At 39.1% G+C, this 25095-nt stretch overlaps 2 protein-coding genes across 2 annotated transcripts in view; one reads left to right on the top strand and one right to left on the bottom strand.

Moving 5' to 3' along the window:
- The window catches only part of LOC132098986 (staphylococcal nuclease domain-containing protein 1-like), a 180994-nt gene that overhangs the window by 76050 nt on the left and 79849 nt on the right, over positions 1–25095 (bottom strand). The gene's annotated exons all lie outside the window — the stretch shown is intronic.
- lrrc4.1 (leucine rich repeat containing 4.1) lies at positions 11103–15478 on the top strand. Its single transcript, XM_059505322.1, has 2 exons — positions 11103–11887; positions 12041–15478. Exon 2 carries the CDS (start codon positions 12663–12665, stop codon positions 15237–15239), a length of 2577 nt encoding a protein of 858 aa, XP_059361305.1. The 5' UTR covers positions 11103–11887; positions 12041–12662; the 3' UTR covers positions 15240–15478.

Genomic DNA, 25095 nt, shown 5'->3' on the forward strand with positions numbered 1-25095 from the left:
AAAATTTTACAGTAACGCAAATAGTTACTTTCCCTGGTAACGAGTTACTTTTATTAGAGAGTAATTCAGTTACTAACTCAGTTACTTTTTGGAACAAGTAGTGAGTAACTATAACTAATTATTTTTTTAAAGTAACATTCCCAACAGAGATCACTGTACTGTTGTTACAGCTCTGATATGGGTTATTTTTAAATGACTGGGTAAAAAAAAAACAAAAAAATTCCCCCCACTGGACGCAATATATTTTGTTTTTGAGCAACATACAGAATATTAGAAACAGCTGAATTAATTAATTTTTTTTTATTTGTCTCCCAAAAATGAAAAAAATAAAATAAAATAAAGACTGACATCTTTATTTAACCTAAATCTGTAATTACAGTTATTTAATTTTAGGTGTATAACTCATATACATATGTATATAATTTCATATAATTTAGTTATATAATAATAATCATACACATAATTTGTTTGAATAATAACCAAATTTGAACCAAAAACAGAATGTTCTGACAAGTGAAATTATGAAATTATAACACGTAAACTTTTCAGAAGCCAGTCAGCTTCCCTCAGAAATTAATTAAACACCCCAAATCAATATTGAGGATTTTCTTCCAATAGTTTGTGCATCATAAAAAGTGAGTGATCTGCCTGCTACAGTATTTTTCTCTGTGCGTCCATCTTCAGCGTCTCTGGCCTGTGTTAAGGGGCAATAATAGACTTCATATTATCACATAAATGACATTGTGCAAGTCCAGAACAGAGAGTTGCAATAAGGCAAAAAACGTCCGGTTGCTGATCGCGTAAAGGCCAGAGTATTTTAAAGGCCGTCCGCGCACCATCGGGATTAGGTTATTTTCGTCATCAAGAGGGCTCGCGCAGAGATGGAAAGGAACACTGAATGTGAAGTGTATACTGGCCTTAAGTTCAGCCATCCTACACACACACACGCGACTGACCACACACACACGCGACTGACCGCTCACTCACATCAACAGAAGGAGGAGGGGTCAGAGTTACTCTCTACACTGCACTCAACCTGAGAGATTCCTACTCTTTCAGTCATTGAGGAGACATGGAAAACAGCGCATACTGCAGGAATTGTTTAATGGAAAATATTAGTGGTTTTGAAACTGTGGCATTTTCAAATCGCGGTATACCTTGAAACCAGTAATCGGCCCATGCCTACTTAGCGTTATACATCAGTAGTTGTCCACTACAAACAATACCGATCTGCTGTGGTACAAGTCCTTGTACAGAACTGAAAGAATGCCATCTTCTCCTGTTCCGTTGTCATCTCCTTTTGTAGTTTTAAATTATTTGATATTTATTTCCCACTGTCACGGCTATAATGATTCTCCGACGAGCCATTTCTTTGGCTTTTGCATAGCCTACGGCGTAGGTCCCACGTAGAAGTATAAATCAGCCGTAAGTCTATGGAAAACCTTTGAAACTTTGAACTCACATAAACAAGAAAAAATGCCTTACATTTCTTGAAGTAATAATTTATTAACATTAAACATTGAACAAGTCTTTATTCACCTGTTTCTCGTTGTTTCTGATTAAAATGAATTAAAGTAAATAGTGTAAATTACATCGCTATTGTCATATTAAAGCACATTGTAACAGTGTTACAAATAATAATTAACAGATTGTATATTCAAATAATAGCAGGTTTGTCTCATTTTAAATGAATAATTAAAACGGAGATGAATAATTTACTTAAGCCAGAATTTAAATTTTACTATGGTAAAATAAATGTGTTAAATCTAACTCCGCATTACCTTGTGCCCTGCGCTCCTCCATGTTTTGTCACACTTCTCTACTAAGTTTAGTCTGTGTGTGAAGACACAAAACAAAGTTTCCGTAGTGAAACACTTCAGCGCAATAGTTGAATGGAATTGAACTGAATTAAAGTTGAATGAACTTCAACTTTACTGTTAAGTGCTCTGATGTCAGACTCATTTTTGATAGTAAAGTTTGTTAAATTGTTAAATGCCCTACCTCCATTACATATCTCTGTCACATAATTATAAGTCTTTGATCACCACGTTTGATTGCTCATTGCAAGAAATGTGTTTATATTGTGTATATTGTATAATGTGTACATATATTCTGTTTATGTACAGTATATACTGTATTCTATATATAGTACCAGTCAAATCTTTGGACACACTAATGACTGGTACTGTACTATAATATACACAAAGAATAATGGCTGATTCAATATTTAATCTGATACCGTTATATCAACAGCAGCCTTTTTAACTCCCTAATATCGGTGTCAGACCAAAAAAAAAAGTATTAAATTATTAAAATATTAGTATTAAAGCTCTAGTATTACATATTCATATTATACTATTCATATAATATATTAATTTATATTAATAATTATTGTTGGAAGAGACATAGTTAAGCTGACCCATTTGGTCAGAAACAATCTGGCACAATTGAGATTAGAAATGGCATTAACAAATTCTGCAGAAATTTCCTGTAGTAGGAATCTCTTTAGACGAACATGATGTTGTCTGACAGCACACGTGTCTGAGCATGGGCCAGGGGCTCATATGCTTCATCATATAATATTTAAAACCATGTTACTCTGTAGCTGTCAGGATGAGTCAAGCCTATGTCCCTATATAGTCAAAGAAGAAGGGATTTATATATAAAAAAAAGAAACAAAAAAAAGAAACAAAAAAAAAAACCTACATAAAAACAGCCTGCCACTCAGGGCCGGTGCATGAAGGACACTGCTCTGGCCCTCAGCGAGAGCATCTCAAATTTAAAACAAGCTCCTCTGAAAACACTATATTATGCGGAAACCACACATGAGTAGTGATTAACTACTATTCAACTTATTATGATTGACATTACTGCATTCCAAAAACACTTGACTAAACATGCATACAGTACATATGCTGTCAATTGCTAAATAACTGATCACAGTTTTCGGCAATTTATTAATTTTATTGCAATCAGAAATGCTTTCACGTTGAATTTCTGAAAGAATGTAGAAACAACAAAGATGGTATAATTTAAATATTTGTTTTAATGGCGTCTTTTTACTTATATTGATGCCTGTATTATTGTTATTATTATTATTTTTTATCAGTTTCTGGGGATAAAAAAAATCGGGGTCCAATCCGATACCAACAATTCTGAATATCGGCGGACACCGATATTGATCCAATACAGTGCAGTTTTTTTAATTAGTGTAGAATTTATATACCTCAATGTGTGTTGAACCGATCATCACTATTTTGTGTTACACAATCTACTAAACAGACAACTTTCTTAAGAAAAAATAACAAATATATAATCATTTTATAACAAACACTTCTATAAATTAGGTTAGTGGATTATCCAGTAGCAAAAGTTACTCTAGAAAAATCATGAGTTCAAAAATCAAAGTTCAAAGCACAAAGGGAAGAGACATTGATGCATAGTGTATTAAATCAGTGGGATAGTTTATTGAACCAGTTTTTTAATCTCATTTACTGTGCTCATTAAGAACAATTCATAGTGCTCTCCACTCCAGTGTGGAGTCTGGATTTCTACCGTGTTAGATCAGTGTTAAATTAAATTAACATGATTTAGAAACAAGAGTTTACGTAAATTTGTCTTAAATATTCATCTGTACCTCACATTAAACTGTGGAATGGTTTCAGAACACTTGGTATATAGTGCACAAAAACTTTATGGTGCTTTGTTTTTGTGGCTTTCGTATGGCTTAACAATAACACAATAGTATACGCAGAAAATCGATTTGAATCGGTCTTGTCGGATCGATACCGATACTGAATATCAGATCTGCCCCCCCCCCCAATAAAACCTTAAATGTAGCCATTATTTTCAATATTTAATAGGCCAAAACGGTTACAGAAGATTAAATAATATCAGATATACACACACTCACCCACAAAAAGAAATAATTTGGGAACGACACTATATGAGCATGCTTGGCCTTTTTTGTCAAATTAGAATTCCATCTGTAGATGCAGGCAACTCAGATAAGATCTTTTTTCATATTATTAACTTTGTAAATTTTTTATTCACTTCTTTCCCATTGGTTTGAAGATCAGCTGAAGCATGGATTTTGAAATGTTTATGCCTGGTTAGCCAAAAAAAAATAAAAAAATACTAACACACTAGCATGTATCTATGAAAAAGGGTTTTTGTGAATAAGGTCTGTAACATATCTGCTTGCATTACCAAATGAAAAACAGAAGGGGCATCAGTTGTATTTAAACCACACACCCCCACTACGCCCCCCCCACCAAAACCTTCACACCATGTGATCAAATCGCACACTGTCCGCGTCCACATTACTCTAGCAAGAGTGAGGAGTGGCTGCTGTTTCATTGAGCTAGGCTTTGAATGTGTTCAAAGCATACAGCAGGCAGTCACCTCAGGGAAATTCCATACTGCACCGCAACACAAAACACATTTAAGAAAGGTCACAACCCACAGTTTAAGGGGATTTATTCTAGAGCTTTCCATCATATTCCCCAGGACCCCTTTAGCTTTCTCCACAACCCACCGGCCCCCCACTTTAGCGATTGTGCAGCTGTGCTACAACACGGAGCTGCGTGTATGAAAATGCATTGAACAGACATCAGCTAAACCTGACATTAGCATATTTCTGTACCAAGTGCACACAAGATTAGACTCTTTGAGTGACAGAAAACTGGAGACTCTGTCAAAATGTAATTTATGCTTCACATTCTAGGCAGACAGACGTCTAGACGTCAGAAATTCAGATGCTAATATGAGGGGCGTCACTAAGTGTGAAAGAAAGTTTGACTGCGGGATACAAAAGCTGGCATGGCAGAGTGAATCTTTCTATGGAGTATCCATATTTCCCCAATATTGTAAAAACTCACCTTGATTTGCCTTTTCTGATGGATTTAATTTTCTATGCATTAGATTGCCAGACTCTTATTACCTCTGCCTGTAGGCCTGTGCAACTTTCTCTCACTCGTTCAAGTCTAGAAAAGGCTGTGGGCATATTGTTCATTTAAATCTAACAGACCTCAATCTTCCTGTAACTCTACAGCTTAATGGTGCCATTGGAATATATTAGGCTCCATTATGTACCCCAATTTAAAGCCCCTGTGAAATATTACACCAAAATCTAATTCCTCAGAGCCTCTGTGCTTCTAGCAGCAGTGATGGTTGATATCTGACTGACAATGCCGTCGAGATGGCTTTTCGGTGACCTTGTGTGAGTTTATTTGGACGAGAGTGAAAGTTTGCTTGCCACAATCGGTAGGTATTGTACATGAGATAAGGTGAGGATAATATTTGACATTTACCATAAAAGGTGAGATTGGACTTGATAATTCTATTTACAGAGCACACAGGACTGATTAGATAAACTTGATCAGATACTGGTGCTTCATAGGCAATTAAATCCAAAAGCAAAAAAACTTCTGTAACCAGAAAATTGGCAAATTTTTCTTATGCTTTTCTCATTTTCCTTGCAAACTTAACTTTTGGTATCCTGATTGAATTTTTCAGTATTGAACACTGCTGTTGAGAATTCTGCTCATTAAACGTTCCACCAAGGTAACGTTATCTAGCTGGCTAGCACAGATGAGGCTGTTAGAATGGGTTTAAAAATTATGAAATTACATGTATTATCAGTAAAGGTATTGCACTTTTTATTCAGCAGGTGTGATTAAAACAAACAACACTTTGTAAGTGAGCACAGTGTAACTAAAGCTCGTTTAACAAACAAACATAAACTTTACATTCATAAAAATAAAACAAACATGTATACATATATGCACAAACATGTTTACAGTACACACACATGCTGTCTAGATATAAAATATCATCATATAATACAATAATACATAGAAAAAGAAAAAAATCTTACTGCTGAACTCAGAAATTTCAATTTAAGCAATATTGCAACAAGAAAACCAATCTCAGTTGGGTGTTTCTAGGGCTAAAGTCTGACTGGGTGGGACTTATTTGCACAATGGGATTCAAACTGAGAAGATGGATGGGATTGCCTGATTGTGAGATTTCAGAGGCAGAAAGAAGCCCTTACTCAATCATCTAGCTGTTTAGTCAGAGCTTTAAAGCCCTTCAGTAAAACATGGCCATTTATTCCCACACAGACTCAGAAAGAGGCTTTTACAGATGCTGGGTGGCATGACAGCTCAGTTGAAATGAGCACTGAGTGTTCTAAAATGCTAAGCAAGGCTGGCCAATCACAATGCTGCTAAGCCCTGCCCTGTTCAAGAATTTATTTAAATGACCTTATTCCTGAAAAGGCTCAGTACTGAACTTTGTCATTCTTATTCTGTTTGTACAACCAAACTACGGTACAAATCAACAATTACTTTATTCACACATTCGCATGGTTGTTATGGTTCCGTAGCATACTGTATGTTCACTCTAAATGGTTTAAGACTTTTTTAAAAATGAAAGCTACAAATAAAAAAATAAAATAAAATAAACATAGCTACCTAAGTGTGTCCACATGTAGTGGTCGACCGATATTGTTTTTTCTTTTGGAAAGCCAATGCCGAAAGCAGGGGACTGATATAAATAAAAAAATAAATGTATTAATATTTAAGAAACTTGAAATCATTTGACAATTAAAAAAAAAAATGTGTCAAATAAACGCACTTTAGATGACAAAGTATTTTTCACAAATAAATACGTATAAATTGAAAACTTTTAAATATTTTATTAAAAATATAATTCATAAGGAAGTAAACACTAACCAACAGGACACTCCGTATTCTGGGAAGTTTTGTGTGCATTGGGAATCATATTTTTCAAGTAAATCCAGGGTAACACTTATTTTACATACAGCACACAGAGAAAATGACATGAATATGACAGTGGGCAAATGCATAAAGCACAGCATAATTTGAAATCACAAGTTTAAATTTTAAAGCATTCAATTCACATAGACCGACTGTCGCACAGAGAACACGCGATCATGCTGGATACACATACATCACAAGATCTCACTGCTGGCTACAACTAAGTTTGCAGTGTTTGTGAAATTAAATGCTCATTAGCCATTCAAAGATTTGTTTAAATTATATAAATGCGTATTTGCTTAATGTTGACGGCAAACGAGATAGTATTATAATGTTTGCCTATAATGTTTCTATTACTAATAATATAAAAGCAATCATTATAATACTTTTTGCATACATTACTTCCTTTGTTTAACCATTCTATCTGATTATTAGACAGACTTTTATCCGTATTAGGCAGAACTGTTAACGACAATAGTAAACAAGAGGGAGAATATGAGCTGTGCGTGCTCAGGCGCTGCCTTTCTCAACACCGCCAAAATAAAAGTCCGGTTTGCCTTCAAAATAAAAAGCCTCGAACACATCGGCCAAACAGAAAAACTTATTGGCTGATGATTATATTTGAAAAATGCCGATATATCGGTCGACCACTACCCACATGCTATGGTTTGCTACTGCAAACCGACTGAATTGAGGATGAAAGGGTGTAGAGAGAGGGAGAAAAAAAGGTCATGCAATAAAAAGTTAAGAAAAATTTTCATTTTTGTTGCATTCAGAAGTAACTAATATGCATTTAAAATTTGGTGCAATTGGACCCAATGAGGTGAGTCCAACTACACTTTCGGAAATTCAATTTGCTGTATTCCTGCTTAATTTCCAGTGCAGTCTTCAAAACTTATTTTATTAATTCCATCCATCAATCGTTCAGTCTAGTGTGCAAGTACCCTTAAATGTTCTTTATCTATGCCACATATTGTATTTTGAGGAAAAACACAGTTTGGCACTCAATAATGACATTTTTTACCCTTCAGTGAATGCTCCATTTCAGTATGTACGTTAAAAAAGGCCATTTAATATGCATTTAATTAAGGACTCAGGGTTCTCATCTTCCTCTGCTAATGAATACTCTTTATCAGGCCTCCAGAACCACCTGAGAATAAAAAAAAATGTATCTTAGCTCTGTATATCTCATTAAAATAAGTGAGTCAGTCATTTTGAAATGCACCTTCCACATACCCAGAGAAGTGCGTCAGCTGTCAGTTAAGATAAGTATGGAGCTAAACAAGATGCTATTCTGAAACTCAAACAATGAAAGTGATCGCTCACAGCGTGTGGTGGAACAACGCTGTTATTAGTGACAGATGAAATTTCCCAAGAAAATTGCTAGGGGAAAAGTGATGAATATTCATCAAAAAAAGGGTGACTGGTCAACGCCTGCCTACTGCTTCTAAGACTTAACCATCAAAGATCAAAGATTCATGAACAAAGCATTCAAACTGGTTTTGCGAAAATAATAAATTGAAAAATTATTAAAATAAAAAAAATATTAATGATAAAAACAACGAATGTTCACACACAATTTTTACTTCTCTCATAAAGTGCAAAAGAGCTAGGTGTTTCTCACACAATGCTGTTGCATGTTTTCCAGAAAATGTATAGTCACATGGACAATTTTTTTTTGTTGTGCTAATGCCTCCTTTTTTTGAAGTTTGAATGCTTCAGTCAACCTTGCAATTTCAATCAGCACAGTCTTCAAAAGTATCCTTTTGTACTCTTTGGAATGAAGTCACATAGGTTTGGAACAACAATAGAGTTAGTAAATGATTAGACTTTTCATTTTGTGCAAACTATCCCTTTAAAATAACTGCAAAAGCTTTTAATCTGGGCTGGAACATTCTAATAGACACAGAGAGGTTTAATGAAGGTCATTAGTTTGCAAACAATAGCCATTACATGAGCGCTGGAGCAGGATGCAGAAGAGATGACACACTCTCTATCCCTTCGGAGTGGATTGTCTTGAGCTCAGCCAATCCATCACAGAAAAAACAACCAAGACAAATATCATTAACCTTTAAATGGCCCTCAAATATTATATTACATACGGTTAAAATAGAGTGGGGGGATTGTTGGAAGGAAACAGAGTCAGTAAATGAAAAAAAAAACAACAACAACAACAACAAGACCAGATATGAAGTGATGAGAGAGGATGAAACAGGGAAAGATAAGATGACAGCACAGTGAAATGATACATCAACCTCTAAATCTCGTTGCATGCGTTTTCTAACAGCTGTTCACAGTTAGTTCACAATATGATGTAAATGATAGCAGACAGAGCTCAGGTTACTGTAGTGGCTGTAAGCTCTTTTAGAATTAATTTCTGGAAATTGAAATGGAATTGAAACTAAGTGTCTGATCACCCCTTCCCACTCAAGGTCACAAGTGTTAGCGGAAATGCCACCGTGCCCACCTGCCTTAAGCTGATTGATTCAGAGCTTGAGATCTATCTATCCATCCATCCATCCATCCCATCCCATACAGCACTCCTGGATTTATGGATATCAACCAATGAAATCAGGTCATACTTTTCTGTGCAGCTTCATTTATTTTTAAATTGGATGTTAAAGGTAGCTGAATGCCACATTTTCAATAAATTCTCTCTTTAAAAGTTTGCCACCCTTTCCTAACTTCTATACATATGCTCTGAAAGACTACTTGCACTGCTCTCACAGTACAGAAAGTGCAAATATCGCTGGTATGGTACTGGTCTTCTCCAGTGAATTGGACGAGGGAAGCAGGCTGACCTACATGCAGCAGACCCTATATCCCGGATAGACTGGCAAACCCCGAGGCGGTCATCCTGCCCTCGCTTGCCCACTTACTGACAAGGCCCAACATGCCAAACTGGGTCGCTGGTGTCGATACAGAGCAGACCTCTCCCTGCATCTCTCAGCCTGAGGCAGGTTGAGCTGACAAGCTGGGCCCTCTCCGCCAGCATAAGATCATTCCAGAAGGCCTGGGGTTTGAAGGGGTGGGGGTTGGGTGTCCCCACTACATGCATGGTGTTCTGGGTCAGCAGGAGAGTTGAATGGCCCAAATGATGGTGGTGGCCTGCCAATGGCCATCCACAGTCTCACACATTTAGAGGTGTGTAGTCCACAGACACAAAAAAATTATACATTACACACTCTAGCACACATAGGTCATAATTCACTAGAGGGTTAGCCTGTCAGTCACATGCATTTAAATAATGTCCCCAGACACTTGGCGCTTTATGCAACCGGGTCACAAATCGCTTAATGTGATCTACTTTGTATCAAGGCATTACCACAAACTATGGGTGTCATTCACAAAGACATTCACACTCTCACTGTCACACATACACAGTGGCATATCAAAATGCCAGCCATCGATTGCCCAGGGTGCTGTACTGTTTAGCACTGCTGTTCAATTCTATGACATCTGCTGTTACAAGCGTGAGATGCAACCATTCTGCAAGCACCTCTTTAAAGTACCTTTCACCTGCTGGCTTACACTGGGTGAAAGCCAACATGCCCAATGTTTGAAAGAGTGATTACAGGACCAAGCTTTAAAAGAGCATTACTTAGCAGCTATCTCTGTAGAGGAAACGGTTTAAAACGGTGAGTCTTATTCTCTTTGAACAGGGACCATCTTAGCTCCCACTGCATGACGGGGGAGATATTTTAATCTTGGAAGGGAGGATGAGAGAGAGAGAGTCCTCACACCACAGACCCAGCATTGCACAGTACAGAGACTCCCTCTACTGCATCCAGAGGAGGCTTAATCCATCTGAAGAGAGCAATAGCCTTTGGCAGCACACACACTGAGCTGTCCAGTACCCCTCCCATGATTCCCTGTGGACTAAGCACACCAGTCAAACAGTATCGGCACTCGCTCACACAAGGTTCAGTCAACAGCGAAGTCTCAATAACCAAGTGTACGGTCAGACGACACAAATCACTGCACCTCATCACATCAACTCGAGGGGAGGAGGGTCCCAGCTTGGAATGTGGAAGACAGAGTAAAATCATTAAACAATCGGACATAGTTTATCTGAGAAAGAGAAGCAACTGGGTCCAACTCAAAGTGGTTCACTTGCAAACTGCAGACAACTAAACAGATCTACAAAATAACAGAACCTTGAGGAGAGAGGGAAAGAGAGAGAGAGGAGGGTGAGAGAGAGAACAAGAGAGCAAGAGAGAGCATGCATGAGTGGGGGAGAGAGAGAGAGAGAGAGAGAGAGAGAGAGAGAGAGAGAGAGAGAGAGAGAGAGAGAAGGGAGGGGGCGGACACGGATGAGCTAACGTACTAAAACCAATGCATCAGACCAATGCACTGCTTGGAGTGTGATGCGTCAGCAGTACAATCACGTTTTCATTGAAGGACAAAAAGAAGAGCAGGCATGTAAGTCTGCATCCCGGATGCCTGCTACTGCACCACTGAGCATAACAAAAAACATCGATGCACAGTGGCGGGAAGAAGGACTAACCCGGGGCAAGAAAGGTTAAAAAATAAAAAGGAAAGAAAGGAGGCAGGGAGCTACTTTTCCCTAGCCTCAGCGCTCATCTACCAGCTCGATCTGGACAGCTGTGGCGCTGACAAAGCTGAGCGCTCCAACTCTGCACTAAGCTCAGGGCACTGCAGCGCTATACGGATACTTCTGATTGAAACAACGTCACAGAGAGGGGGGAGAAACACGCTCTCTTTTTTCTCTCATTCCAGGGAGTGAGAGAGCACGCTCGAAAGCAAGAGAGAGTGAAGGAGAACGAGGCAGAGAGGAAGCGATCTCTCTCCAGTGAACGAGCCTTCTTACGGAGCTGCCTCTGCACTGTTACCCCCCTTTACACCTTCCTGGACTCTAATCGTCAACTTCTCATAGAAAAATTTAAGGATTATTGGGAAGCATGTAGAAAGAACCCTGCAGCCTTTGCTGTATGCGAGCTCGAGTGTATGGAGATGGAACACGGAGCTACATAAGGAAAGAAATGCGCAAATGACCGCAGTGTCACGGTCTTTTCAGCTGGACAAGGCGCTGACAAATCGAGCGGACAAAACGTACTGAGAGGGAGGGAGATGAACAAAGTAAAGTGAGTGGAAACATTGGGGGGGGGGGGGGCACTTTTATTATTCTTTAAACAAAAGCATAGAAGAACATTTGAAAAGAATTTCTCATTCTTATTCCCATCTCTTTCTCCCTCTAACCACCCCTCCCTATTTTTTCTCCCCCTGCTTTGGTTTAGCATGTGTGAGTGGTCCTCTATGGAGAAATGGGTATTTAGTAGCAGCATCAAGCGGAGGTTTCCAAGGACAAACATCTGTGGATAGTGTGAGAACAAGCATTCAATAGGAGCCAAACTGGATTGGTACTTTTGCCTACAGCTCTGAGGCCCTGCAGAGCTGCTACATGTCTCCTCGGATGCTCCTCTGTGGATTTATTGGGGCCATTTTTGCATTTCATCTCTTGTTTTCTGACAAATGAAAAAAAGAGAAGACACTGCTTATCCTGGGAATATGGGAATTTGAGGGGAAACAAAATCTATATTGTGATTGCAAAAATTGGACGTGTAACACCTTTGAGGTAGGTGTTGAGCCTTTCCAACCCTTTTTTATACATAATATATTCCCCCGCTTTATTTCATTCATTATTCCTTGGCTTTTCACTTCTCCCTTTTTACTCAAGTTTTTGTCACTAAACGTTTAGCCTCCAGTTCAGTAAATGGAAAAACAATCTAGAGTGTTGTTTAACCCAGGGTAGGGCTTCATTAGTCAGAGTTCAACCCTCCCCTTCCCCCGCTTACTACCCCCCTCTCCCCAACCACCATCATCACCCCATACCCCCCCCCAGACGATGCTGAATTATGAATGTGCCACATCATGAGTCTCCTGGGGCGGGTAGCTGTGCATCGAGCCAGGAAAGCCGCCTTGCTCTGTATCCTGTTCCTCATGGTTCAAGCATGCGTGGAGGTGGCGGCCACGGCAGGGCCCCAGGGCTGCCCGACTGATTGTTCCTGCAACAACCAGCTCAGCAAGGTGGTGTGCACCAGGCGTGGGCTCACTCGTGTGCCACCAGGTATACCCAGCAACACCCGGCACCTAAACCTGATGGAGAACGCCATTGAGTCTGTGCAGGCCGACTCTTTCCGCAACCTACATCACCTGGAGGTTTTGCAGCTGGGCCGCAATGCCATTAGGCAGATTGAAGTGGGTGCCTTTGGTGGACTGACCAATCTCAATACACTGGAACTATTTGATAACAGGTTAACAGTAGTGCCAAGTGGGGCATTTGAGTATCTGTCCAAGCTGCGAGAGTTGTGGCTGAGAAATAACCCCATTGAAAGCATCCCATCGTATGCATTTAACCGAGTGCCATCCCTAATGAGATTGGATCTGGGTGAACTGAGGAAACTGGAGTACATCTCAGATGGGGCTTTTGAAGGTCTAGTCAACCTCAAGTACCTCAACCTGGGAAGGTGCAACATTCGAGGAGAGATGCCCAACCTAACACCTCTGGTTGGGCTGGAGGAGCTGGAAATCTCAGAGAACTTCTTTCCTGAGATTAAACCAGGTTCATTCAGGGGACTATCTTCACTCAAAAAGTTATGGATAATGAACTCTCAAATAGGGCTAATAGAACGTAACGCATTTGATGACCTGGCCTCTTTGGTCGAGCTGAATTTGGCCCACAACAATTTAAGTTCACTGCCCCATGACCTCTTTACACCACTGAAGTACCTGGTGGAACTTCACCTCCACCACAACCCCTGGAACTGCGGCTGCGACTCTCTCTGGCTAGCACGCTGGCTACGTGAGTACATACCCACCAATTCGACATGCTGTGGGCGTTGTCACTCCCCTGCACACATGAGAGGCCGCCAGTTGGTTGAACTGGACCTGGGTGACACTGGGGCAATGCAGTGCTCTGCCCCTTTTATCGCAGATGCCCCAAGAGACCTGAATATTTCTGCTGAACGTGTGGTAGAACTGCGATGTCAAACAGCGGCCATGTCTGCTGTGCGATGGCTCCTACCAAATGGGACGGTTCTAACTCATGCATCAAGCCATCCACGAATAACAGTGCTGAACGATGGGACTTTGAACTTTTCAAACGTGCTAATAGGTGACACAGGCATGTACACCTGCATGGTGTCCAACATGGCTGGAAATTCCAACGCTTCAGCCTATCTAAACGTAACTGCAGCTGAGCTCAATACGTCCAACCTCAGCTACTTCACCACAGTCACAGTGGAGGTCCTGAGCCCCAGATCTGAAATGTCCAAGCCCAAAACCACAACAACTACAGCAGGTGCCAGCACCACTACCACGGCATCGCCATCCGTCTTTCAGCCAGTTTTCATCTCCACGCCGACAGTCCTTCTACAGAACACTGACACTCCAAGTAGCCCATCTGTTGTATCTGGCTCAAAAGTGACGACAGGAAAACTGCCCAACCCAGCCAGAACCAGTCTGGATGAGGTGATGAAGACAACAAAGATCATTATTGGTTGTTTTGTGGCAGTAACCTTGCTAGCAGCAATCATGCTAATTGTATTTTATAAACTACGAAAGCGGCATCAGCAGAGGAGCACAGCGGCTGCAGACAGTACTGTGGAAATTATTCCAGTAAAGGAAGAATTGCCACCACTGGCATCTGCTGCAAATTTAGCAGGGCAGGGGACACTGACTCTGCCAGAGATAAGGGATCATAGCAGTATTTACAAACTGGACTACAACACCCACAATTCTGACTACAGCTACAAACCAAAACTAGAATACAGTTTCAATAGACCCATGGAAGATTTCAGCATCCATAAACTTGAGTCAGACTACAACACCTACAAATCTAAAACAGACTATATGTACAAACCTACTCTGGAATACGAATCTCACAAATTGACGGACTATTCACACACATCACTTTCGGATTACCACATTCGCAAAAAACCCGAGCAGAGCCCTTACAAGCATGGATATAGTACTTACAAACCTGACTACAAATCTCATACTCCTAAACCAGATTTCAGCCAATTCAAACCAAAGTACATTGTTCCAAAATCCAAAACGGACTACAGTATGCCCAAGCCCATATATTCCAGCCCCTCCAATTCAGACTGCAGCCTTTTCAAACCTGACTACAGTGCTTTCAAGGCAGAGTACAGACAACTCAAAGCAGAATGTGTCAATTGTGACTTCAGCCCTCACAAGTCCAAAATGGATAACAGTCCTCACAAGGTGGACTGCAGCCCACATAAGATCAACTACAGCACCCTGAAGCCCAAATACAACACTTACAAGCCACCAGGCCACAGTGCCAAATGGACAGAAAGCAACAGCATTGGAAATTCTCTGCCTCGAACCTTACCCAGTGCTCTCACATCTACTTCTGAGGCCCTTGTTAGAAAAACTCACACCAAGGAGAAAGTACAAGAGACACAGATATAGTCTGGCCCACAACCAATCAGAACCTCAGTCAAACGACCCTCTCTCCCCTCTATAGGCCCTCACCTGAGCATAAAAACATGCAATAGAATACACAAAAGAGAGGGAAGAAAAAACAACAACCAGGAACTACTTTTTTTTTTTGTACAGAGTGCAATTCTTAAAAACTGATTCTTGTTGTACATGCTTATAAATAAATATATATGGAAAAACTGAAACTACAATGGGCTGGTAATAGAGAAGCAGATTATATATATATATATATATTTATATATATATATATATATATATATATATATATATATATATATATATATATATATATATATATATATATATATATACATATATACATATATACATATATATATATAAATATAAAATAAATAAATTGAAACTATTTTTTACCTTATAAGTCCCATTTAAAATATGAGTTGTTTTAAAATGCTGTACTGAATTTAAGAAATGAGGGTAAGTCTTGTTTAAAAGGGTATTCTGTGTGATTTCTAAACAATGCTACAGAGAATGCAGTGAGAAAAAAAAACTTTATACTGAGAAGTCTTTCTTTAAAAAAAAGGTCAGTGTTGATCTTTGCTGGTCTATCTTGTAAAAGCACCATGAATTTGTACTGTGCCAAATGTTACAAATGCAATAAAAGGATTTTTGGAAGAAAAGAAAAAAAAAAGAACCACCATCTAGATATTTTTTTCTTTCTTGATGTACTGTTGCGATCAGCCAAATGCTTTAGACACTGCAGTAGAACTCACTGCAGTTCTGCTTTAACCCACTGAGTGCTGGGTGCCACTCAAGTCTAAAAGGCTGGGCAGAGGCTGCTTTTCTTCCTTTTTCTTTGAACTCTGTATGCTTTTTAGAGCTGCAGTGTATTAACTGAGCTTATATCATTTATTGGTGAATTGTTATTTTGCGTCAAAAGAGATGGCTGGTTAAAAAAAATTACACATTTCACTGCCTTATTACCAAAGATGTGCTATTAGTGTCAGGTAAACATGATCGTGAGTCTGTTGCATGTTGTTTTTTGGACAATTGATGCCTGCAGAAGAACTCGGAATACATGAAAAAGACAGAGGTCTGCACAAAAGAGCTGGCCTGGCTTTGCTTTTAGCACTTTAGAACGGTCTGGTCAAAAAGAAGTGGTTGTTAAGCAATTTGAAAAACATTCAGAGTGAAGCATCCATTCCTTTATAACTCAGTGTTTTTACAGGGACTGAGTGATATATGTAGATAAAACATGACGCACATAAAAATTTTGAGACGTCATGATAAAACAAAATTCTGAATTTCTTGTATCACAAGCAATTTCCTATGTACACTGCAAGGCAATGCATTAGACATTGACATCACACAGATGGGCAGTGAGTTGTCATAAATCAAGCAGATCCTTTATGTTCATAAGAGGTGCGTCGTGACATATTGCAGAGGTTCTTAAGCTTTGACTGTGACGTGTATATTATCCTGTTCTTCTCACTCATTCAGCAAGGCTCTTTTGAGTGTCAGCAATTGCTTTCTATCTTGGCTAACTGAAATGCAAGAATAAGAAATAATGAATTATAGAAAAAATGAGGTCATAAATTGATGGCATATTAGAGGGTAATAAAATAGAATACATGTTTGCATTGCAGGACATATTGCATGCAGGCTGTCTAGGAGATTAAAGCTGATTACATGATAATTGATCCAGCTCACACAGACACACACCCTTCAACAAAGTTGGGACATCCGACCACAGTGAGACACAGTACCCACTGCATGGTGCACGACTAGACAAATATGCAAGCACACACACACAAAAAAAAATTATCTGTCTTTAGGCTGTGCAGCTCCTCATTTAAGACCAGTTTCACACTGTTTGTATCTGCTTTAAAAAAAAAAAAAAAAAAGTCAATGGAAACAGTATTTCTGTATATAATGTCTTCATCAGTAATTTTGGCTGTCTGTCAAAGTAGTGTATGGTACGTTTGCACCACAGATCCCGGTTCAGGGGTAGTTTGGGTTATGAAAAGTATTAACCTAGTCTAGTTATTGCCTGCCTTAAAGGTTTTTTATTTTACTTTATAAATCTATTCAGGTATAGCATTTTGCAACATATTTTACAGCTTATAACCCTTGTTCTGGTGTCGTCACAAACAAAGCCTTTGTTGCTGCAATAACTTTAAAAACTGCAATTACAGCCAGTGAGCTGCCGTTTATACAGTCTACTGTCAGAGCTATAATTGCCAGTCTGGTTTTAATGGAGCATTGTATAGGACTGAAGTGGATCCTTGAGTAAGCAGTATATAAGAGCAGAGAAAGAGAATAAAGGAAGAGGGCACATTCTGCTGAAGGGTTTGAGGACCCTTCATGCTCTTCAGCCCACTGGTTAGAGAAAGCGGCCCGTATTCACCAAACTATGCTGAAGTGTGGCTCATGAGACGGACATTTACAATAATATATCTGCTCAAACACGAGGGAAATAATAGAGGAGGATGCTGTTATCAAATGACAGCGAAGAGGATTTGGGGGGGGGGGGGTTAGGTAGGTGAAAACATTTTCAACATGTCAATCATGAACCAGAAGAAATGTTGGAGTTATATTGCATATAAAACTAGCAAGTGTGTTTATCTAATAAGAATGAGATTTAGACAGCAAAGGACTAGGAAGAGCAAACATGCAGCAGTATGAAAGAGAGGGATCTTCGAGTGAACGCATGTGGCAAGACTTACAGCTATAATGACTGGTCTGTACCAGTGTAGGTCTAAAAATTGGGGCATTTATAAAGTAGAGGTGGTATACTGGCCTGTGATGGACCACCTAGAAATGAGGGACCAGATGGGGTCAGAAACCTGGCTTACAACACCTTGCAGGAAGAGAATGACTCCTTTATGGTGCTGTTAATGGTGAGAACATATACTGTTTGGGTTCATTCTGGTGCTTAGAGTCATTAACAGCTTATTTCTGTCCTCCACACATAAAAGATGCATTTCATTTATTAGGGTAATTAAAAGTGACAGACTGCTATATTTCACCAAGGCTGATCAAATGGCTTGATCATTATTCTATCCATAACCAAGCTCTACTTGGCTAAAGATGGGATGGTATTGATTCACTAAAAACAATAGTTTCAAAAGAATCGTTCCTTTGAGAATCATACTAAGTTGGTCACAGATTCAGTTAAAACGTTGATTATAAAATCACTTCTTAATTCCCAGGGCAATCAGGTGCCAATGGTATTGAAAGTGAACATTAGTAATAGTATAAGCTCCAAAATATACAAACAGCATTATCAACTGATAACATATATAATCATTTTGTTTTGATTTAGAATTTTTTTTTTTACATTAGCTCTAATTTAGATAAAGATTATCAGCCCATGCATTTCCTGGAAACCAAACCCATGACTTTGGCATTGCTAACGCCATCCAAGCTGAGCTACAATTGATCATTTCCAACTATCCATGTTTATTTATAATCTGCCTCGTACATGTTTACTGCTTGGTTTACTGTGATTTATATGGTAATGTTTTTACATTCTTCCATTATTTGCTAAAACAGCCCTTTTACAAAAACGTACAGAGCATTTGTCATTGTCTGACCTTCTCGTATGTGGTCCCAGGAGAGCTCCTAAACAGATGTTAACTGGCTGCACTTCTGTCTGGGCCTCAGTTCTAGCCGAAAATAAAAGTCGTGGCTTTATGAAGGCCACTGAAGGCCCTTTAATGAAAGACAGCACAGTTAATCAATGTTTTGTTAGGTTTTGTTATGTTTATACCCTCGTCCATAAAGGGGGAGAAGAGAGTCCAATTACCCATGAAGTAAACACAGCAAAGAGCAGTGCTGGGGTACCAAATCACCCATCATTAATTCAGATGCCACTGTCTATGGTTAATCGCCGGTGCACAGATTCCGTCACACCATTTGTTAACCTCTGAGCTGGAATACTAAAGCACACTAGCACTTAAAAGGAAACACAAAGGCATAGATGCTCTATATCTTCACACAGTCGCAAATCAAGTAACTCTTTAGACAAATAATATTCGCTTCACAGAATGCTCGCCATAAAATCATTATGTGAAAAAAAACAAAAACAAAAAACAGAACAAGGGTTCTCAGTAGACAATGCAGGTAGTAAAACTGTTGGCACACACACACCAGCACAGCCCTTGGTGAGTGTTTAAAGTAGGAATCTATCAGAGTTTCACATGCCCCTCCCCATGGCACATTTGCATATCTCTTAAGTGCTGTTTCACGTGCCTCTGGTGTCATATGGGTTTTGGGAGGTAGCTAATGCCAGTCTGTTCCATTTTAACTTCACGCAAACGGCAGTTATCGTGAGGAAGAATTGTGCCCCCTCCGTACTTGAAAATAGTTCAAACGCGACCCAGAGGGCATGTGCTTCAAACGTAGGATGCAGGGTCGAGCACAAGCACTGCAGCAAAACGACTCCATTTGGTGCACTTTGCATTTTCCCCCCAATGCCTCACACACAGCTCCCGCAACTTCAAAAGGGAGAAATTAAACAATGTGGCTGTGTAAGACAGTAGTTATAAACCCCCTCCCACTGATTCACTATGGCAAGGTGGCATAAGCACATGGCTTTCAGCAAAAGGAAAAGGAGGAAGATAAGAGTAGGAGGGGGTAGAAAGTGAGAAAAGGCACTGGGAAAAATTTGGGCCATTTGGAACGCTGTCTCTAGCACTTGTGTTTTAAATTAAATTAAATTTATGCATTTAGCAGACACTTTTATCCAAAACGACTTACAGTGCATTCAGGCTATCAATTTTTACCTATTATGTGTTCCCGGGGAATCAAAGCCCCAACCTTGTGCTTGATAACAATTGAGCTACAAGAACATTATTATGTTAATTTGTTGCTGCAAATGATTTGTCGGTCTTTAAAAAATGAAATATTAGGAAACTACCGTTCCTCCTTACATTTTTTTACGCACAGACTGTGTGTGCCAAATGTATTTCGCCTACATTTTTTAAAGATCAATGATTAAGAATGCAACGAATGAAGTATTGTTAACCAGGCTGGTGGATCATGAGATTTGTAGTTCTTTAAAATCTATAATTTTATTTTTCTGTTATTTATTGTCACCATTTAGGAAGCTATTGCACTGTGCATAATTGCTTGCGTGTAAATGCGGTATTCAAGGTGATGGATTCAAAACCAATATATTAAGATACAGTGAGAGCAGTTATACAATTCTCAGACGGTTTTATGAGAAGGCAGGCGGTCTCTAGTTTTTAATGGACCCTCATAAATGCTTTTTGAAAAATAGAGGAGAAAAAAAATGAAAATAGATTCTCTAAATGAGATTGTTTGAGAAACACAAATGAGTATTCATATCCTTTATAAAGTCTTAACAGCAAGGCTCTGCAAAAATGTAGTTTCTGATGGACAGGACCGTAAAACACAAGCAAAATGGAGAATGTAACCAAGAGAGAAAATGTTGATCAGGCCAACATGCTGAGAGCTACTGTCATTCAAGAATCAAATATTTTGTATAAAGTACAGACAGTATTCAATCAACATAAGTGGACCAAGAGTCGAGAGAATAGTTGTGTACTGTAATCCACTGCATTTGATGAACTTCTCGTCTCTTAATAAATACTGTACTATAAGCCTGTACGACATTCTACAATATGAATTCGATATGGATGTACTAAATTTGCCATACTGGCAAAGTCATGTTACCTGCAAGCAATGTTGATTTTTTTTTCTACAATTTTACCTTTATAGGAACAAATGTTTGTGACTGTGGCACTACCCTTAAGGCTAACTCACACTGCACAGACAGATGTGTTTACATGTTACATCAGTGAAACCAATCCTCAACCAAAGTCAACAGTGTCCCATAAAACCCGTTCAAACACGTCTTGCCATTGATCAGTGTCTGTCAGTGAAATGTGAATTAGCATTTAAACTTCGTAATTTAGCTACTCCATAAAAGATACATATTAGTAATGATATATAGCCATAATATGCTACTATAAACCTCTCAGAGGTAAATAAGTTACAAAGATGCCCCAGTAAAAAGCTGGTGTACCCCCTAAATGTAAAAAAAAAAACCTATAGAAAGAGACATCCTGACATTTGGTGAAAAAAAAAAGAAAAAAAGTTTTCTTTTTGGCAGAACATACTGTAGATTAGCTGCATCCTACAGGGTTTTTGTTGTTGATGTTTTTTGAGATACAAGTGAATTGCCTATAACATTGATTTAAACAGTTTGAGGTTTTGGTCATTCCCCTTTCAAGTGGATAGCAGCTGTGCTTTATACCCATTAGCTAAAGAGAAAAAAGCTCCCTGGTGTGCTGCCAAGATGGCCGCCAAGAGATCTAACTTTGCTTCTGGAGATCGACAGACATTATAACGACATTTATGTTCGTCTCTTTGCTCACAGCTCTCAGAATGGTCTTCCTCCGGCAATCCTACAGGGGAAATGGAAAACATATCCGCTGCATCCTTGCATCAGCATTACCAGACTCTAAAAGTTCAGAGAGAAAACTCATAGTACCTACCTTTCAATAAAAATAAGTGAAAATCATTTAAAACCTTTTTAGGAAAGAAAATAGAACAATGTTACCCAAAGGGGGCGCCTCTTACTATGAACTTCAGTACTAGCTTGTTTACATTCACCTGTGACATGCTAATTAAAGGAAAGTGTGGTAAAGTAGTAGACACTCTGACGTGAACCATGTCTCCGAAGCAGGTCATATTTCAGAATGCTCTGAAAAGCACATGCTCTAATCAGCAGGCCTTTCCCTGAAGGAAGCGGCGTACAAATGCAGCCCAGGGCAGCCTGACATTTACTCACTGATGGAGGTTAGCACCTGCTAAATCAGCTCAGGTGACAGCGCGGCGAGCGGTGGCGGCTTCGTTTCTTGATGCTGGCGACGATGCCAAGAGTGCTGGACACATAGAGTAGATTAATACAGCCGTAAATCCAAGCCAGCATCCTAGAGGATTCTGGGAAATGAAAAAGATGCACTTGATGCATAGACTACGCCAAAAAAGGGGTCATGCTAAAACTATTTTCCATATTAAGACGGCTAGAGTGTTAGCAAAACTCTGTAAGAACACAAACTTGACTTGCCATACATCTGCGTTAGCTCAAATCCCACACTTCTCCTGCTGAACATAAACATCAAGAGCTTACCCCCTAGGCCTGTGGCACAAGATGCGTCCGGTGCCAGATTTAGCATACTGCACTGGCAGACGGCGCAAGTCTTGTGCACAAGACGCTCGGATAACGTAGGGCATCTCGCATGCAGCAGGGGTGAATCGAGCAGCCCCGGCGCACGGCTCACCTCCCAATTTCACTGACAAGAGTCTCGCAAACGCATCTATATCATGACAAACACAGCTATTAGCAGCCCATTAGAAGTGCAGAAAAGACAAAGCCACAGAGGCAAATGTACCTGTGGGGACAAAAATAAAGGACTGGAAGCTAACTAAATCACTTTAAAGAGGTGGAAAAGAACAGGGCAGCCAAATTCTAGCCGATTCCTGGCACCGGAATTCATTCAAGAAACGCATTATAAAGGGGCAAAAAAAAAAAACGGATTGCATTGTTCTGGCCAAATGCTATACCCAGTGAGCATCTTGCTGTCAGTGTGCACTCTGCAGTTAAGACTGCTTTCTCTGAACCTCCCTGCTCAGGCGTGAAAAAGCTCCATTTCAGAGTTCTGGCTGGTGGAGCCACAAATGCACAAGCTCCTAATGCTCTCATTAGTGTAATTGAGCAAAAATGTCAGCATAGCTGCAGCTATTTCCATTTATTTATTTTTTTTAAGTTGCGCAGAACTCATTTATAGGTACAGACTGGAGCACAAATGATGAGAAGTCTTTCAAAAACACAAACATGTTTTTTGCGAACGCATTTGCGTGAAACCGTTGTTCTTTGTTGAGCACTTTATGAGACAGATGCTTTTGCCATTAATACTTGTATTATTATCGTGCACGCTACAGCGCTAACAGACTCATCCAAACGCACACGCAAGCAGAACAGGGAACTATTTGGATTGGATTAACAACCGTTATGATCTAGACCATATGGTATCTCTTTTTTGCCAATTACCCTTGATAGCTTTGCCTTTTGCACCATCAGTCAATAGTGCTGCTGGAAGTTTATGACTTCAGTTATCAGAAAGTAATGTGTAATGCTGGGTCAGCCATCTTGTTAATGTGACTTCAGACAGCTCTTGTTCTGCCTAAAGGGAGAGCTATGAGACCATTACGGGCTTAGATATACATTTATACAGCACAAAAGTAATTGAACAATCTGTGACAAACTTACCAGCTGCATTACATTAACAAAGCCACACTGACACAGACACTTCACTACAAACACACTCCAATGAACTCTATTCTCTTGCACAGAGTGTATTGCTAACTACCTTAAGAAATGTGCCACGATTCTGTATATACTACATTACAATCACATTTGTTTTATGGATGTTTCAGCTGAATTCAAAACTATTATGGAGTATATTCCATTATAATGAAACAAAATCTAAACTAATATAATATTCAGCATCGGTTCATTTTATGCAAAATGTGCATACATAGAACAGAAATATATCAGATCTTAATACAATATAATATATAATTTAAACATCTACAAATTAAATATCATACAAATATCTACTTGTTTTTACTAGATTAAAAAATATTTCTGATTATAGTGTAATTTATTATATTGACCATATATATATATATATATATATATATATATATATATATATATATATATATATATATACATATACATACATATATATATATATATATACATATACATACATATATATATATATATATACATATACATACATATATATATATATATATATATATATATATATATATATATATATATATATATATATATATATATATATATATATATATATATATATATATATATATATATATATATATATATATATATAAAAATAACAGGCTTAATTCATTTAAAAAAAAAGTCTGTACAGTCGATTTAATTTCTAGGGCATTAACAATTTGAATAATATTTTTGCCGTGGGGCCCAAAAATGAATTTCTGACACTGAATAAAGGGATAAATTTATATTTTCTTTCTCCACTTTTAGGGGAATAATCAACACGATATGAAGCTCTATAGAACGATTCTGTCCAGCATGCCCTTCTTCGAGTCGCGTGGTGTGGGGGAATGCTGACATTGCAAGGAAGATTAGGTGCTCTCCTCTGGGCTGTCAGGGTGTCCTGTCTGCCAGAAAGAGGTCAGGTATTGTGCTGGAGTAAGCTACTGCAGGATTACACTCCCAGAGCTGATTTCTGAGGAAAGAATGGCCCCGGGGCCCCACAGCAGGGACTAGAACCTCACACAAACACACCTAAAAAAAACATGACACACTCGCTTCTTTCTGTACAAACTAATTAGTTAGAAAAGTTGGAATACCCATGAGCGAGCACACATGGGGAATTAAGAGACTGCCGGAATGAAGGAGAGGAAAAGGGATGGGAGACGGGATCAAAGGAGAGGACGAGGAGGAGATGCAGAGTGAAACGAGGAGAGAATGCAATGGTGTTGATCAAACATGGGAGGGGAAGAGGAAGGTTGGCTTGAGGAAATCTGTGTGCGTGTGTGTGTGTGATGACAGCTGTCGAGTGTGAATGGGCCAAAGGAGAGACCAGGACGAGGCTCCCATGGCAACCAACAACCTGATTGTCATGGGAACCACTCGAATTGGCATTAGAAGCTCCTATAAAACTTCCACCTTTGGCTGTTCGTCACATAAACACATTTACAGACATATAAACAAGCAATAGCCCAACAGCTCTCTAGTGGATAACGGCCCCTTCACACACGACAGCACCTT

This window comes from Carassius carassius, chromosome 22 (genome assembly GCF_963082965.1).
Source record: "Carassius carassius chromosome 22, fCarCar2.1, whole genome shotgun sequence".
NCBI lineage: Eukaryota > Metazoa > Chordata > Actinopteri > Cypriniformes > Cyprinidae > Carassius > Carassius carassius.

Coding starts and splice junctions, on each gene's coding strand:
- lrrc4.1 (XM_059505322.1), top strand. CDS start 12,663: ATGTGCCACATCATGAGTCTCCTGGGGCGGGTAGCTGTGCATCGAGCC.